Genomic DNA, 16,262 nt, shown 5'->3' with positions numbered 1-16,262 from the left:
GTTTTCCTCTATTTCTTTGCATACTTCGCAGGCCTTCTTATCTCTTGTTGCTATTCTTTGTAACTCCACATTCAAATGGATATATGTTTCCTTTTCTCCTTTGCCTTTAGCTTCTCTTCTTTTCTCAGCTGTTTGTAAGCCTCCTCAGACAACCATTTTCCATTTTTGCTTTTCTTTTTCTTAGGAATGGTCTTGATCACTGCCTCCTGTACAATGACACGAACCTCTGTCCATAGTTCTTCAGGCACTCTGTCTATATGATCTAATCCTTTGAATCAGTTTGTCGCTTCCACTGTATAATTATAAGGGATTTGATTTAGGTCATACCCGAATGGTCTAGTGGTTTTCCCTACTTTCTTTAATTTAAGTCTGAATTTGGCAATAAGGAGTTCATGATCTGAGCCACAGTCAGCTCCCAGTCTTGTTTTTGCTGACTGTATAGAGCTTCTCCATCTTTGGCTGCAAGGAATATAATCATTCTGATTTCGGTGTTGACCATCTGGTGATGTCCATGTGTAGAGTCTTCTCTTGTGTTGATGGAATAGGGCATTTGCTATGCCTAGTGTGGTCTCTTGGCAAAACTCTGTTAGCCTTTGTCCTGCTTCATTTTGTACTCCAAGGTCAAATTTGCCTCTTGCTCCAGGTATCTCTTGACTTCCTACCTTTGCATTCCAGTCCCCTATAATGTAAAGGGCATCTTTTTTGGGCATTAGTTTTAGAAGGTCTTGTAGGTCTTCATAGAACTGTTCAACTTCAGTTTCTTCAGCATTACTGGTCAGGGCATATTGCTATGATATTGAATGGTTTGCCTTGGAAATGAGCAGAGATCATTCTGTCGTTTTTGAGACTGCATCCAAGTACTGCATTTTCGACTCTCTTGTTGACTCTGATGGCTACTCCATTTCTTCTAAGGGATTCTTGCCCACAGTAGTAGATATAATGGTCATCTGAGTTAAATTTACCCATTCCAGTCCATTTTAGTTCGCTGATTCCTAGAATGTCGATGTTCACTCTTGCCATCTCCTGTTTGACCATTTCCAATTTGCCTTGATTTATGGACCGAACATTCCAGGTTCCTATGCAATATTGCTCTTTACAGCATCAGACCTTGCTTCCATCACTAGTAACATCCATAACTGGGTGTTGTTTTTGCTTTGGCTCTGTCTCTCTATTCTTTCTGGAGTTATTTTTCCACTGATCTCCAGTAGCATATTGGGCACCTGCTGACCTGGGGCATTCATCTTTCAGTGTCCTATCTTTTTTTCCTTTTCGTACTGTTCATAGGGTTCTCAAGGCAAGAATACTGAAGTGGTTTGCCATTCCCTTCTCCAGTGGACCACGTTTTGTCAGTTTGGTGATCATGTGATCAGTTTGGTTGGTTCCCTGACCAGAATTAAACCTGTGCCCTCAGCAGTGAAAGTGCAGAATCCTAACCATGAGACCACTTAGGGCAGTCCCTCCCATAGGCTCTTATTGTATACACTGTTTGGCAGCCTAATTTTTAATTTAAGGATATATCATCAGTCTCATAAATGCTGGTGTTTCTCAAGGTTCTCTTCCAGGTTTTTTCTTCTCTCCCTTCACATATTGAATGGAATTATACCACTTATAGTTTTAGTCACCTTAATGCTTATTTCCAAATATTTATTCCTGGCCCTGATATGCCTCTAGGACCCCAGCCCATATATTTATCATTGCCACCTTGATGCTACCTGGACCCGACACCTAACTTTTCCATAACATTCTTTCTCTCCCTGCCTCCATCTCAGGGAGCAGAAGTATTAGCCATCCCATTTTTCCAAGCTCGAGATTTGACATCATTTTCAGTCCCTTCTCTTTCTCATTCACCTACATCCTGTCAGTCACCTGTTTAATATCTTTTAAACCAATCAACCTTTCTTCATTCTGACTGCCACCTCTGTAATGCTGAGTGACAGTCATGTCTAACTTGGGGTAACCTGATTATCCATCTGTCCTCCTTCCTTTCACTGTCTCTCCTTACCTTCTAATCGACTTGCCTGACAGGCCCCAGATGGTTTTTGTCCAGTGCAAATCTAAACAGGTCTTACTTACAATTTTCAGTGACTTACAATTGACTTTCATGAAATTAAAAGATGCTTACTCCTTGGAAGGAAAGTTATGACCAACCTAGATAGCATATTCAAAAGCAGAGACATTACTTTGCTGACCAGGGTCCGTCTAGTCAAGGCTATGCTTTTTCCAGTAGTCATGCATGGATGTGAGAGTTGGACTGTGAAGGCTGAGCACCGAAGAATTGATGCTTTTGAACTGTGGTGTTGGAGAAGACTCTTGAGAGTCCCTTGGACTGCAAGGAGATCCAACCAGTCCAATCTGAAGAGATTAACCATGGGATTTCTTTGGAAGGAATTATGCTAAAGCTGAAACTCCAGTACTTTGGCCACCTCATGTGAAGAGTTGACTCACTGGAGAAGACTTTGATGCTGGGAGGGATTGGGGGCAGGAGAAGAAGGGGACGACAGAGGATGAGATGGCTGGATGGCATCACTGACTCGATGGACGCGAGTCTGAGTGAACTGCAGGAGTTGGTGATGGACAGGGAGGCCTGGCGTGCTGCGATTCATGGGGTTGCAAAGAGTCGGACACGACTAAGCAACTGAACTGAACTGAACTGACCATTGACTTCAGAATAAGACTTCATAGGGCTCATATGATCTGACCTCTTCCTGTGCCCTGCTCACCTTGTTGGTCACCTCCCCACTTACATTTGACTCCCACCCAAACATAGCCAATGGCCCTGAGTTCCTCGAACATGCCGGTCCCTCACTGACACCTGTTTGCCTTGGTACATTCTGTCTCCCCGTCTCTGCTTCATTCTTAGACCACTTCAGTGATGCTTCTCCCATGAATTGGGTTTGCTTTCCTTTCTACGTGTTCCCAGAGCATCTCACACATACCTTTATCCTAGTGTAGCATTGCTCATACTGCGATAGGCTGTGTGTGGCCACCAACACCACCATTGCCACCACCAGACTGAGAGCTCCCTGAGGGCAAGAATTAGGGAGAACACAGAATGTGGTGCCTGATAGAAGCCACATATTAGAACGAAAAGTGAATGTGTAGATGACCCTTGGTTAACATGTATTGGAACTGTGGGAAGCCACTTATATGCAGATTAAAAAAAAATTATGGTGCCTGTATTTTCATTTTACAAATCTTTAAATGAACTAAGTGTGGGGAAAAGTTTGTGTTGACTAGAGATCACAACATGTAGAATCAAAAGAAGGGTTCAAGTCCTGTTTCCATCCAGGTGGTTTCAGCTTCTTGCTTGCGAGTGAGTCACTCATCTATTCCTTGGTTTTTGAGGCAGAGATGAGAATATGCAGATTTTGACGGGGAGTGTGTACTCAGGCACCCCTAACTCCTGCATTGGTCAAGGATCAGCTGGAGTCAGAAACCCAGGAAGTCCGTAATGCTGAAGAGGTGGCCTGTTCCTGAATTCTAGGAGTTTTAATGGTCAAGTCAGAAGCTTCAAATGCCTTGAGGGGTCAGGCTGGTTCAGAGGTCATGTAAGCAGTTTTTAGGGCCTAGCTGTGGCAGTTTGAGATCCTGTGCTTCTAGGGAACAAAGCAGAGTGACGAGGGCCAGGGTATGCCCTCTGCTTTCCTCCGAGCTTCGTCCCGTTTGCGGTCTTCTGCAGACTCAGTGACATGCTGCAGTTGGTTTGAGTGAGTTGGAGGCTTGGACAAGGCCTGATTCCTCAGTGGGACAGGAGCAGGCATGGAGCTCTCTGGAGTGAGACGCTTGGATTTGGGGCCTGCAGGACACCCAAGGGTGCTCATCTTGCCTCTCTTGCAGCCACTTTTAAGCTCATTAAAGGAGGACCTTCTGGTCTTTGTGAATCTCTCTCACTTTGGAGTCCTGTCTTCTTTATCCACATGCTTCAGAGGAGCAAAAATAAACACCGCTGAGGACCCAAATGCCTGGTGACTCTCTCTGATACTCTTTTGTTTGCTCTCTTGACCTTACACCTGTTGAATGTAACTGTGTTCATGCTGATTTGCATGGGCTATGTCTTGGGTCTACAGTGATAATGTTACTTTGTCTAACGGGGCCCATAGATTGGAGCCTTTCCAGACGCCCAGCCTCTTCACAAATCTAAACCTAAGTCAGCCTACACTTACAGCAAACAGTTGTCAAGGAAACAGCACAAACCAATCACAGGCCTCTAACTCAGCTTTACTATTATCTTACCCTTGAAAATATGACCCACCAATCTTATAAGGAATTCCTGTCTTCCTAACCCATCATGCTCTCCCTCCCTGTTGCCATTTCAAACACTTTATAAAACTCTTGCTTGCCCAGAATCCTTTGGAAAGAGTGTTCCACTGCTCATGAGGCCCTTTACTCTCCCAATTCAGAGGCTGTATTCCGTTGGATAAAATACATCACACTTGTTACTGAGTTATTTTAGTTTTGTCATTGAATATTGGTGACAAGATGGGATCTGAAGACAGGTGCTGAAGATTGCAGAATCAGTTCCTACATGCAGATGAAGTTTCCACCAGAGCCCTCTTGGTTTGCTGGCTCTTGGGCCACTCTGCTTCCGGTGGAATTCTGCTTCTTTTGCATTCTGAGCTGCATTTGACCTAATTCTTGCAGGCAGATAATTGAATTGTGAGAGACTCTAGGTTTTTAGGGTGAGACTTAAGGTTTCAGGAACTGTGTGCACAGGCAGCTGGAAGCAGGTAACTCCTCTTGAATTAGAGAGGATTATTTCAAGGGAAAATAATAGATACTCTTCAGTCTAAGTGAAGCAAGATGGCAGCCATTAGGGGACTCACAAAACTACCAGGTTAGCCTTTATAGCATAAACCACAGGTGAACTTGGGGCAATAAGAGAAGAAATTCAGAGATTTTTGACCAACAGCACATCAAAATCTAAGTAGGCACAAGTCAGACTACTAAAAACCATCAAGGCATCCTGCACTATAAATAAATCTTTTTTCAGTTGAGGTAAATTTGGTACATAACACAGTAGTCTCAGAGTATAACATAATAATTCGATTTTGGCATATACTACAAAAGTGATTGTTACGTAAAGTCTAGTTTTCCACCCATCACCATACAACTTCACCATTTTTGCCCGTCTCCAACCCCTTTCCCCTCTGATAACCATTGATCTGTTCTTTGTGTCTATGAGTTTTGTTTGTTCATTCGTTTTTAGATTCCACATATAAAGTAAAATCATACAGTGTTTGATGATTTTATGCAGCAGACCCTGATTCGATTCCTGGGTCGAGAAGATCCTCTGGAGGAGGGATAGGCTACCCATTCTGGTATTATTGGGCTTCCCTTGTGGCTCAGCTGGTAAAGAATCCACCTGCAATGAGGGAGACCTGGGTTTGATCCCTTGGTTGGGAAGATCCCTTGGAGAAGGGAAAGGCTACCCACTCCAGTATTCTGGCCTGGAGAATTCCATGGACTGTATAGTCCATGGGGTTGCAAAGAGTTGGACACAACTGAGCAACTTTCACTTTCACTTTCTTCCATACAGTATTTGTCTTTGCCTGATTCATCTGACTTAGCATAATATCCTCAAGGTCCATCCCTGTTGTTGTCAATAGCAAGATTTCATTCTTGCTTATAGTGGAACAGTATTCCTCTGTGTGTGTGTGTGTGTGTGTGTACACATGCTGCTGCTGCTGCTGCTGCTAAGTCGCTTCAGTCATGTCCAACTCTGTGACCCCATAGACAGCAGCCCACCAGGCTCCCCCACCCCTGGGATTCTCCGCTACATCTTCTTTATCCATTCGTCTGTCAGTGTGTCCTTAGGTTGCTTCCATATCTTGGATAGTGTAACTAATGCTGCTGTGTACAGTGGGGTACATACATCTTTTCAAATTAGTATTTTTTTTCCCTCAGAATAAATACCCAGGAGTAGAATTGCCAGGTCATTGAATATTTCTATCTTTACTTTTTTGAGTAACCTCCATACTGTTTTCCATAGTAGTACACAATGGTTCCCTTTTCTCCACGTCCTTGCCAACACTTGTTATTTATTGTCTCTTTTATATTAGCTGTTCTGATAGGTGGGAGATAACTCAGTATGGTTTTGATTTGCATTTCCTGAGCTTAGTGATGATGAACATCTTTTCATGTAGTTGTTGGCCATCATTATGTCTTCCTTGGGATGATGTCTTTCCAGATCTCTGTTGTTTTTAAATTAGATTGTTTGGAGTTTTTGTTGTTGCTGTTTTTGAGTTATATGAGTTCATTTTATTTTGGATATTAGTCCCTTGTTATGTTTATGATTTGCGAATATTCCCTCTCATTCAGTAGCTTGCTCTTTGTCAGTTTCCTTTGCTGTGCAGCTTTTGAGTTTGTCATTTGATTATTTTTGCTTTTGTTGCAGTTGTCTTTGGAGTCAGATCCAAAAATATATCCCTAAGAGTGATGTCAAGGAGCTTACCATATATGGTTTGTTTTTTTTTTCTAGGAGTTTGATGGTTTCTGGTCTTACATTCAAGTCTTTAATGAATTTTGAGTTAATTTTTGTATATGGTGTGAGATGGTGGTCCAATTTCATCCTTTTGCATATGGCTGTCCAGTTTTCTCAATACCATTTATTGAGGACGCTGTCCTTTCCCAATTGTACACTATTGTCTCCTTTGTTGTAACTTAATTGACTATATATGCATAGGTTTATTTCTGGGTTCTGTTGTATTCCATTGATCTATATGTCTATTTTTATGCCAATACAATACTGTTTCAATTAGTAAAAATTTGTAATATGGTTTGCAATCAGGTAACATGATATTTCTAGCCTTGTTCTTCTTTCTCAAAGTTACTTGGACTATTTGGTGTCTTTTGTGGTTCCATAGTAATTTTAGAATTATTTATTCTAGTTGTGTAAAAAGTGCCATTGAAATTTTGACAGGAATTGCATTGAATTTATAGATTGCTTTGGGTAATGTGGACGTTTTGACACCACTAATTCTTCTAATACGTGAGCATGGAATATCTTTTCCATTGACGTGTGTTTGTTTCGATTTATTTCATCAATACCTTTTCAAGATATAGGTCTTTCACCATCTTTGTAAAATTTATTCCTAGTTATTTTATTTTTTGATGTCATTGTAAGTGGGGTTGTTTTCTTAATTTCTCTTTCAGATAGTTTATTAGTGTGTAGAAAGACGAGAGGTTTTTGCGTATTGATTTTGCATCCTGCACTTTTACTGAATCTGTTTGTTCTATTTCTTGTAGAGTCTTTAGTGTTTCCTCTGAATCATGTCATGTCATCTGCATGGTGACAGCTTTACTTCTTCCTTCCCAATTTAGATGTCTTTCTTTTTCTTGCCTAATGGCTCTGGCCAGGACTTCCAGTAGAATACCTGTCAGCCTGTACTTACTGGAATTGATTGTTGTGGAAGCACACATCAGTTAGAGTCCTTCAAATCATCTTTCGGTGGCTTTCCTTGCACTAGAAGATAGGCCTTGCTGGCCTTATAAGGAAATTCCCATCCTCTTAGCTAGTCATGCGCTGTTTCTTTGTTACCTCTTGCCTAGATACTCACTCTTGCCTAAAGTCACTCGGGAAGAATGCTCTCCTGTTTCATAGGTGCTGTGCTCCCCCAGCCTATGGATAGTTTCCTCTTGAGGAAAGGACATCAGATTGGTTACTAAACTGTTTGTTTTGTCATTTGACAATAGTAAACTTGAAATGTTGAAACAGGATAGAAAGAACTCCAAATTTTGAATTAGGAGATTGAAATTAGGCTCTGGGTTCTTTAGCTTGGGTACAGCAGGGATACTGAACCCCGGGCCATGGACTGGTACTGGTCCTTGACCTTTTAGAAACAGATCCGCCTGGTGGGAAGTGAGTGGCAGGCAAGTGAGCAAAACTTCACCTGTATTTACATCTGCTCCCCATTGCTCACACTGTTGCCTAAGCTCTGCCTTCTATCAGATCAATAGTGGCCTTAGATTCTCATCGGAATGTGAACCCTATTGTGAACTGAGCATGCTAGGGATCTAGGTTGTATACTCCTTATGGGAATCAATCCCCAAACCACCCACCCCCCACTCACCCTGGTCCGTGGAAAGATTGTCTTCCATAAAACTGGTCCCTAGTGCCAAAAAGGTTGGAGATTGCTGTGGTACAGTATGGTCCTATTTTAGGCAATTTGAATTAAAGTATTGAGTATAAAATATTAAGTCACTCAATGTAAAAAATTTGAAATAATTTAATTCTCCCTCCAGATTTATCAAGATTTGCATTATTTAAAGCTGTTTGGATCTATTGAATTATAAGCTGTGTTTATTTTATTGAAATATTTCCACTTCAGCTGGTGAACAGAAATACCTAAAACCTTCTGTTATGGGACTGGTCTTAAAATATAAATCTCAGTTAGACTTTGCAAAATCTTCAGGAAGTCATCTCTTGCATAAAAGCCAGTCTTTCTGTCCTAGGTAAATCGTCTGCCTTGTCTTCTCTTGATTAGTCTAACTTAGTTGCCCTGTGGCATGTGGGATCTTCATTCCCTGAGTAGGGATCCAACACGTGTCCCCTGCATTGGAAGGTGGATTCTTAACCACTGGATCACTAGGAAAATCCTAGAAATTATTTTTAAAATGGAAGTGGTAAGATTGAGGAAATATGTAATTTCCCTCTTTATTAAAGGATCAGAACATTAAGTAATAATCAGACAGTTTTTTAAAAGAAATTTAAATCATCTCTTCCAGGGCTTCCTTTCCCCCAGTTATGAAATGAATGTGATAATAACAAATAGTTCTTTTAATCAGGGCTAAAAATCTTTAAAACTCCAAATTATTCAGATGGACTATAAGTTACTTTCACAGAATTGTGCAAATTTAAGGTAACAGGAACTTTAGGGTCATATAGGAGAGGGTATATTGATAACATTTTCCTTATTTGTTTTAAAAGCTGAAAATGTGTGTCCTTCTGAACTGTGGAGGTATCTTAAAACACAATGCCATGAATTTAAGACATTTTTATTAGCAACGGAGTGATTAGTTATAAAACCATTTAATTTAAAAATTGAGCCTGCAATTGGAGAAAATAACAGTTTTAATCAATTATGGAATAGAATGGTTACAGGTAAAACCTCAACTGTGAGAAGACTAAAAAATGACTATTTTGACTCACCATATCTTTTAAGATTTAGAGAATGCATATGTCTTTGTGGCTTAAGGGTAGTATTCTGGCTTGGCAAACTAGAGCAGATGGGCAAAAACTGGAATAAGGATGGAAAATTATTCTGGGTCATGGCTGCTGCTGTTGCTGCTGCTAAGTCGCTTCAGTCGTGTCCGACTCTGTGCGACCCCATAGATGGCAGCCCACCAGGCTTCCCTGTCCCTGGGATTCTCCAGGCAAGAACACTGGAGTGGGTTGCCATTTCCTTCTCCAATGCATGAAAGTGAAAAGTGAAAGTGAAGTCACTCAGTTGTGTCCATTTCTTAGCAACCCCATGGAACGCAGCCCACCAGGCTCCTCCATCCATTGGATTTTCCAGGCAAGAGTACTGGAGTGGCGTGCCATTGCCTTCCCTGTCTGGGTCATGGATTTGTACAAATTAGGGAACTTGGAAGGACCTGAAACAGTGGCCATGCCATTGGATTAAAGATAGACTCTCTCAAGTTCTTTATGATCCAGCTGAACTCTAAAATCCCAATGAAGGTGAAATATCATATTTCACCATTTCTGCTTAAAGGTGTCTGGTTTTTTTACAATTCAGCTTATTTATTTATTTAATTGGAGGCCAATTACTTTACAATATTGTAGTGTTTTTGCCATACATTCACATGGATCAGCCATGGGTATACATGTGTTCCCCATCCTGACTCTCCCTCCCACCTCCCTCCCATCCCATCCCTCAGGGTCATCCCGGTGCACTGGCCCTGAGCACCCTGTCTCATGCATCAAACCTGGACTGGCGATCTATTTCATATATGATAATATACATGTTTCAATGCTATTCTCTCAAATCATCCCACCCTTGCCTTCTCCTACAGAGTCCAAAAGTCTGTTCTTTACATCTTTGTGTCTTTTGCTGTCTCTCATATAGGTCGTCGTTACCGTCTTCCTAAATTTTCTCTATATATGTGTTAATATACTGTATTGGTGTTTTTCTTTCTGGCTTACTTCACTCTATATAATAGGCTTCAGTTTCATCCACCTCAGTAGAACTGATTCAAATGCATTCTTTTTAATGGCTGAGTAATACTCCATTGTGGATATGTGCCACAGCTTTCTTACCCATTTGTCTGCCGATGGACATCTAGGTTGTTTCCATGTCCTGGCTATTGTAAACACTTCAGCTGGGACTTTGAGCCTCTCAACCTAATTAATAGATAACTTCTCTCTTGTCATTTTGTATACTATCCTAGCCTCTGCTCATGGGTCAGAATATAACCAAAATTATGTTTTATTATGTAATATCTTTCTCATGAAATGTCTCAGAGCTTAGACAGTTTGTTCCTGCATATAGCAGAAAACCCAGAAATACCTGTACTGAGGCTGGGCTTGGGACTTGCAGGAGGTGAAGTCAAAGGGTAGAAGAGGGTGGTTGGGAGCAGGAAAAGATATAGGATGACTCCTCTTACAGATGCCCATCCAGACTCTGCCTAACTAGGTGGTTTGAAGATTAACCTGGAGGAGAAGATCTTGGCTTCTACTTGCCTTGTTCCCATTGGTCAGTTTGTACCTCCCGTTTGATAAACGCATTAACACAGAAGTAGGCAAGTTAGTGTCTGACATCTCATGCTTTAGTCTTTGTCAAAAACAGATTCTGTAGTTCTCTGGGGGCAAAGAGGTCTCATTTGCTTTTATATAACCCTCTTAACTATCAGCATCCTTGGTATGTAGTAGATGATCGCTTTTTTCCCCTGGTGGCTCAGATGCTAAAGCGTCTGCCTGCGATGTGGGAGACCTGGGTTTGATCCCGGGGTCAGGAAGATCCCCTGGAGAAGGAAATGGCAACCCACTCCAGTACTGTTGCCTAGGAAATCCCATGGACAGAGGAGCCTGGTAGGGCTCCATGGGGTTGCAAAGAGTCGGACACGACTGAGCAACTTCACTTTTCACTTTCACTATAGCTGACATTCAATGTTGTATTATTTTTCAGGCGTGCAATAGTAGTTCAACATTTGTATGCATAACACACTGATCATCACGATATGTCTCGTAACCATCTGTCACTATACAAAAATGTTGCAGTACTGTTGACTATATTCCCTATGAAGTGCATGCCTGTGACTTATAACTGGAAGTTAATACCTCTTAAATCCCCTTCACTTGTACTGCGCAGTCCCCTGCCCACCTTTCTTTTGGTGAACATCAATGTATTCTCTGCATCCACATGAATGTTTCTGTTTTGTTTTGCTTGTTTGTTTTGTTTTCTAGATTCCATATATTAGTGAAATCATATGGTGTTCGTCTTTCTTTTTCTGACTTAGCATAATGCCCTCTTGGTTCACCCAAGTTGTTGCAGATGGCAAGATTTTGTTCTTTTCTTATGACTGAGTAATGTATTCAGTGAGCCTGTATGTGTTTATACTATCCTCTTTTTCCCTTCCGTTCTGTTGATGGACACAGATTGTGTTTGCATGTTGGCTGTTTGCTGCAGTGATCATAAGGGTGCATGTGTGTGTGTGTGCAGGCTAAGTAACTTCTGACTCTTTGCCACCCTGCGGACTGTGGCCTGCCAGGCTCCTCTGTCCACGGGATTCTTCAGGCAAGAATACTGGAGTGGGTTGCCATGCCCTCCTCCAGAGGATCTTCCTGACCCAGGAACCAAGCCCACATTTCTTATATCTCCTGCACTGGCAGGCAGGTTGTTTTCCACTAGTACCACCTGGAAAGCCCAAAAGGGTGCATATATCTTTTCAATTAGTATTTTTGTTTGCTATGGATAAATACCCAGATGTGAAATCACTGGGTCATATGGTAGTTCTGTTTTTAATTTTTTGAGAAAACTCCATGCTGTTTTCCATAGTGGCTGTCCCAGTTTGCATTCGCACCAACAGTGCATGAGGGTTTCCTCTTCTCAGTATCCTCACCAATAAGTATTTGTTGGTTATTATCAGAAAGACATTCTGATAGGTGTGAGATGATCTCTCATTGTGGTTTTGATTTTCATTTCCCTGATGATTAGTGATGTTGAGCTCTTTTCATGTGTCTGTTGACCATCTGTATGCCTTCCTTGATGAGAAGTATCTACTCGGGCCCTCTTCCCATTTCTTAATCAGATTTCTGTTTGTTATGAGTTGTGTGGATTCTTCGTATATTTTGGATATTAGCCTCTTATCAGATACATGATTTGCAATTATCTTTTCCTGTTCAGTAGGCTGCCTTTTGGTTTTATTGATTGCTTTCTTTGCTGTACAAAAGCTTTTTAGTTTTGACGTATTCCCATTTATTTATTCTTGCTTTTGCTTGTAAAATCCATAGGAGTCCTGCAACATGTGGCCTGAAACCCTTTTTGGCTTCTGTGAGTTCAAAGGATGAGATAAAACACTCTCTTTGGGAAAAACAAAACCCAAAACTTACTGTTTCTTAAAAGGGTTAAATTTTAATAAAATTGAAATTTCTGTTTTAAATTGTTTAGCAATTAGAAGGGCCTTGTCATTAGGTCTCCAAGTAGGGTGGTTTCTAAATACAGTGTTTAAAATAATATTATTAGTATAGAAACCTGAAACGTGCATCCCAACACAAAAGTAGTTTGCTTTCACTGAGCTCATTTGGACTAAGTCTCCAGGTATTTCCTTAACACTAGTTGCAGAATATTGAGCTTGGGAGGAATTTTTATAAAAGGATTATAATTATCATCATGAGTAGCTCCCATTCCATGGTATGCCTCCAGTTGGCAAGCAGTAAAAGAGCATCTTGTTCAATACCTTCATGAGCTTGGAATATTATCTCCATTGTACAGATAAGGAAACCAAGGTCCAGATAATGGATGTAATTGGTCTAAGGACACATACCTCACATACATGCAAGCAGAGCTATCTCACTTGAAAACCATTGTTTGGGGAAACTTGACCAGTATTCAAGTAGCTGTAGAATTTTTTGCAAGCAGCTACTATGTCTAAGGAAATGTCAGACACTAATGGCAACCTTCCATGTGGTGTGTCTTCTTGCCTGACGCTGGACGCTTCGAAAACTGAAACTAAAGAAAGAATCTTGGTGTTTCTAATTCATTTTTTTCTCAGCTCTGCTCCTGCTTCCCATTTTACCCCTCTTATAGGAAAGCATTCCTATGGTTTTGCTTTAGAAGTTTCTGATGACTACTTGGCAAATAGCCCCGCCAAACCATTCTCGTATTTTAGAAAAATGCTTTCTGAGATGCCTCACAAACTGGCACTTACACTGACTTCAGCCTGCACCCACAGGGGAGGGACTTGTCTGTTTTGTCACCACAATGTACTGCACAGTCAGAGCCTGATTCACTGTGCCACGCGAATATTCTGACTGGATAACAGGGGCCATCTGCATTTGCTGAATTTCTTACTGATTTTGGCTTTCGTATTTCATTTTTCATGTAAAGAAGAGCTATTTTATCCTAAAGCAAGTTTGTCAGAGGTTTGGCATGGCTCAAACACTATAGTGTTTCAATTGCTGAATGTATATAAGTCTTTCATTTTGCGTATGTGTGTCTTTGTATTGAATACAGATTCATTTTAACTTGGGAATGTTTATGATACTCTCTAGACTTGACTTCTGTTAGATTTCCTAAATTAATTAGTAGAGTTCATCATAGGATGATGGGGCCAATCTAGTGATTTCTTTGGGTGCAGTATAGACAGGTGTGTGTGTATGTGTGTGTGTGTGTGTGTGTGTGAGAGAGAGAGAGAGAGAGAGAGTGGGGAGGAGAGGGATACTAAGCATACTTAGGATTTGGAATTTATAAAAATTATTTGTCCCTTAGTTTTCAGATTCACTTAAATTTCTTTCTTATTATAGGAATAATGTATCATTATTTTAATGAAGGTAGATGAGCACCCAAAAGAAAAAAAAAATGACATCTTAATGTTAGTCATTGTTAAGATTTTGGTTCACTTGGTCTCAACTTTGTATTTGTGTGTGTGTACATTTATACATATATTTGATTTGGCAAAATTGAGCCTATGCTGTTAATATTCTGGAGATTACTTTTTCAAATCTATTTGTTCATTAAATACTCTTGTATAACTTTCTCGTAGTTTTATTTTGGGCTGTGCTGGGTGTGTGTTGCCGAGTGGGCTTTTCTCTGTTTATGGGGACTGGGGGCTACTCTCTAGCGGTGCGCAGGCTTCTCATTGTGGTGGCCTCTCTTACTGCAGAGCCTGGGCTTCAGTAATTGCCTCACACGGGCTCAGCAGCTCCCGAGCTCTAGAATGCAGCCTCAGCTGTGGCGCGTCGGCTTAGTTGCTCTGTGGCGTGTGGAATCCTACCAGATCAGGGGTCAAACTCATGTCTCCTACATTGGCAGGTGGGTTCTTTACCACTGAGCCTCTAGGGAAGCTCTATAATATGTTTAATGTTTGTAAAATTTAGGTTTTTATTATTACTTTCTCCTTATTCTGTATCTGGAATTTTTTTGGTTGCACCGCATGTGGGATCTCAGTTCCCTGATCAAGGTTGAACCTGCACCCCCTGCCTTGGAAGTGCAGAGTCTTAACCACTGGACCATCAGGGAAACCTCCTCTTTATTTTGTAACCTGGCAGCAACTGCCAGATAGAAAGAGACTTTTTCAGTTTTGAACTACTCATCAGCCCTCTTCCCCACAGTCGTCAGTGGTGTGTGTTTTCTACGGCTTGCTGCTCTGCTCTGTGACCCAGCCCCCACCGGAGAACACTGTGGAACTGTTGGCTGCTGACGGTTCGTCTCCCTTTCCTGTTTCTCTTGCAGGAGACAGAGCATGTGGTGTCCAGCCAGTCGGAGTGTCAAGGGAGACCGGGAACACCAACTCAGGAGAGGGCACACACCCCCACCTCCAGGTGCCAAGAAACTGTGCGAGTTCAACCAAGGTGGGCCCTTTGTTGTCACAAGTTGCAGTGGGCCTGGGGTTCCTCTCCCAGACCAGTAGCACCTGTGCTTGTTACCCCCACACAAGAGGCAAGGCTTTCTCACACTCATTGGCATCACTTTGAAGTCAGAGAAGCTCTTTAATGGGGGCTAGAAGGAGAATCATTGAGTCTAAGAGAAATATAAACAACCTACTTTCTCTCCCTTCAGTCAGAAGATAATCAGCCTTAAGGCTCAGAGAAGAGTAGAGACCTTCCTGCCCTGAGAAAGAGAAATGCTGATATCATCTTGTCCTCTTTCATTCCATGCTAGAGATGATTAGCTTTTCTTCTGTGATCATGGTAATTAGTAATAATAGTGTAGGCATCAAGCCAATTGCTTCTCATATATTCTGTCATTTAGCTCTCATCCCTTCCCTGATGCGACTTAGCAGCAGCAGCAGCAGCAGCAGCCTTCCCCAGAAAGTGGCTACTCTTAGCCTCATTTTATGGAGAAGGACCCTGAGGCTGAGACATTGAGGCACTTGCCTGATATTGTACAAGTGAAAAAGGCTGAACCAGAATTTGAACCTACAAATGTCTGATTGCAGCATAGCAGGTGTGGCTTCTTTGCTGATCCAGGTGATGTCTCTAAGCCCCAAAGTGGCCCTGGGCTGGCCTCTCTGGTCTCCTAGACCTGCAGGAGACAACTCCTGGGTCCAGGGCAAGAACATGGGTGAAGGCTGACTGTAACAAGGTTGACATGGCATTCAGTGGGAGCCTGGCCTTGCAGCTGTCTATGGAAAGTCTCTTCTGGAAGTAAACAGAAGAAAGAATTCAACCACTAGTTGTGTCAGCTGTCTTTGTAGGATCTTGTGTACAGTGTAATCATAGCTCGCAGGAGAAAGGGAGGGCTGGGCTTCTGGCATGACCTTTCAAAATTTTTTCTAAGGCAGCAGAGTCTAAATGAATCAACAACAGACAAGATTGGCTGTACTATGAAATGTGCTTTTATTTAAAATTAATTTTTATCAGACTATAATTAATTTACAATGTTGTCTTATTTTCTGGTCTACAGCAAAGTGAATTAGTATGCCTATTTCCATTCTTTTTAGATTCTTTTCTCATTTAGGTCATTACAGAGAATTGTGAAGAGTTCCCTATGTTCTACAGTAGGTCCTTATTAGTTATCTATTTTATATATAGTGAAATTGTGTTTTTAAATATTCAGCATACTACATTTAGAATCATAGCACCTCAGATGGTTGATAGAGAT

General features: G+C 41.4%; 1 protein-coding gene across 13 annotated transcripts in view; it reads left to right on the top strand.

Annotated features, from left to right (window-relative positions):
- Positions 1-16,262, top strand: part of FAM13C (family with sequence similarity 13 member C) — a 136,315-nt gene that overhangs the window by 44,812 nt on the left and 75,241 nt on the right. For 9 of the 13 annotated variants that reach the window (XM_069571657.1, XM_069571659.1, XM_069571655.1 and 6 more), the window contains one exon: positions 14,892-15,010. The exons of the other annotated variants lie outside the window; for them this stretch is intronic. In XM_069571657.1, coding sequence (XP_069427758.1) covers positions 14,892-15,010 — 119 coding nt within the window. The remainder of the gene's footprint in view (positions 1-14,891; positions 15,011-16,262) is intronic. 13 annotated transcript variants of the gene reach the window in all.

Source organism: Ovis canadensis, chromosome 25 (assembly GCF_042477335.2).
Source record: "Ovis canadensis isolate MfBH-ARS-UI-01 breed Bighorn chromosome 25, ARS-UI_OviCan_v2, whole genome shotgun sequence".
Classification (NCBI taxonomy): domain Eukaryota; kingdom Metazoa; phylum Chordata; class Mammalia; order Artiodactyla; family Bovidae; genus Ovis; species Ovis canadensis.
The sequence above is the reverse complement of the archived record's forward strand: the minus strand, read 5'-3'. Positions and strand labels throughout refer to the sequence as shown.